The sequence below is a fragment of the Penaeus monodon genome, chromosome 19 (assembly GCF_015228065.2).
Source record: "Penaeus monodon isolate SGIC_2016 chromosome 19, NSTDA_Pmon_1, whole genome shotgun sequence".
Lineage (NCBI taxonomy): Eukaryota > Metazoa > Arthropoda > Malacostraca > Decapoda > Penaeidae > Penaeus > Penaeus monodon.
This window is the reverse complement of record NC_051404.1, coordinates 34,492,149-34,494,217: the sequence shown is the minus strand read 5'-3', so window position 1 is coordinate 34,494,217 and position 2,069 is coordinate 34,492,149. Positions and strand designations below refer to the sequence as shown.

The 2,069-nt window shown below is 32.7% G+C and overlaps 1 protein-coding gene across 3 annotated transcripts in view; it reads right to left on the bottom strand.

Annotated features, from left to right (window-relative positions):
* LOC119585189 (guanine nucleotide-binding protein G(q) subunit alpha) overlaps positions 1 to 2,069 on the bottom strand; it is a gene marked incomplete at its 5' end in the record, with an annotated part of 38,133 nt that overhangs the window by 17,589 nt on the left and 18,475 nt on the right. For all 3 annotated transcript variants that reach the window (XM_037933837.1, XM_037933836.1, XM_037933835.1), the window contains 1 exon segment: positions 1,202 to 1,386. In XM_037933837.1, coding sequence (XP_037789765.1) covers positions 1,202 to 1,386 — 185 coding nt within the window.

Below are 2,069 nucleotides of genomic sequence, written 5' to 3'. Positions count from 1 at the left end.
AAGGCCCTATCCCTTTTCTTAGAGGGATGGCCAAAAAAAGACAGCCACTCATTATACTTCTCAATTTCTACAATGATCCAATCACATGCTACACTGTAAGCCATACCTTTTAATCTTTCTGACAGACAACTACCACATCAGATCTTCTATTCACCATTTTCTCCCTCTCTACTCTATTTGTGTGAACCATCTTAACCCTTAGCTGCCAGAAGTGGCATCTTTTCTCTCATTCCCCTAAGCCTTATTCATGCTATGTACTCTTTCCCACACTTAACAGATTCTAAGCTCCCCTAACAATCATTTTTGAGATATCTGCAGTATTTTAAAAAGAGTGTCCAGTTATGCATATTTTCTATCTGTAGTTCATGTCTTACAAGTGTCCCAACTTTCTGAACATTTTCATATTTTTTATTTCAGTTCTTTAGGACTTGTTAACACTTTAAAACAGTTCAAGTATGCATATCTTTAATTTTATTGGACTTAATATATAAATCTAATTTCTGTATTCATTACTATACAACTATCAAAAATATTTCTACTAACATATTCACAAAAAAAGTAGAACAAATATTGAACTTATGCACTATACTGTACCAAATCTAAATACATTCAACATATGTAACTTTTCCCAAGAAATATCTTTCTCTTAATCATCATCTTACCACAGCCTTTTTAATAAAAGTTAACTATAGTATGAATGTGGAATATTTTTATAATAGACTGATTTGTTAACATTTTCATTTGTAAAAATAAATTACTCAAAAATTTACTTTCTGAACAGATAACAAATATAGGTCTGTGTCTTAGACGATCCCCAGGTATTGTTTTTTTTTTCTTATAATTAAACTATTCTTGTATAAAGCCAACAAATCTATCTTATAATTAGCCAGCAATTTTCAAAGTACTACAAAAACTGGGTAGCAGTTAGGAATGTCATATCACATATTCATGCTGCACCATCTCAACATACATTTACCTATAATAAAATGTTTCACAAAGAGCTGCACAAGCAACAGGATTAAATACACTTCTCACCCAGCTAGTTCCTATAAGTAACCTACTTTGTTCTTTTTCTTAATCAACAAACTCTCCCTCAAAGTAAACCCTGGCAGACAAAATCAGCATCCACACCAATAGTAAACAAATATGATGACGATAAACAAACAGACTGAAAGTTAAAGCCTAAGATCAAAGCACTTACACTGTTTGCAGAGTCTCCATAAGATATTTGAAGAAGGTCCATGGCCCTGATCATTGACTGCATGGCCATGAAGATGTTCTGGAAGACCAGCTTGATGAACCCTCGTTTGTCATCATCGCTGTAACCTGCACCGTGGATAATACGCATCTGCTTGATGAAGGTAGATTTGCCAGATTCTCCTGTGCCTGTAAAAGAAAGTAGAAAATGAGTTTAGAGATTGGGAAATTGCACCTGAAAGGTTGTATTTTAGTCTGGTCAAGGAATATCAAACTACTCAGGGTTTACATGGTAATTTGTTAAAGCTTTATAATTATTCTTCATATATTATTTTCATATATGGGAAAGCATTCACCTGATTTTTTAGTAACCATATGCTTCAACCTCTAGAAAAATGTAGGCACACTTCTTTTCAAATTGCCTCTAAATTCCTATCTCATGTCCCCTGGATTGTAACTTTTTTTACACATCACTTCCTGAAGAAGGAACCTCAGCCCCCCTTTGATGTCTGACACTGTTTTTTTTTTCTCTCCTAATTTTCTTCACATACATGTTGAGGGGAAATATCAAACACCTATTTGAAAAGCTAGCATTAATGAGAGATTCAGTATTAAAAATAGTGTTGTACACTATTAACATAAAAATTACATGTACTTTTAGAAACTGATACCTTGGGGAGTGATGTACTTCTACCTCTTCATACTCCATGAAAAAAATACAAGATGAGAGAAAAAAAATGTATTCATGCAAAAATCTCATTTGAATTTTACATAAAATACATATTTCTTTCATTCCTCTTCTATAAGATAATAAAATAAATACAATGGATAAAAACAATAAGGCAAGGACTCTTAAATGGTTAACCATACAA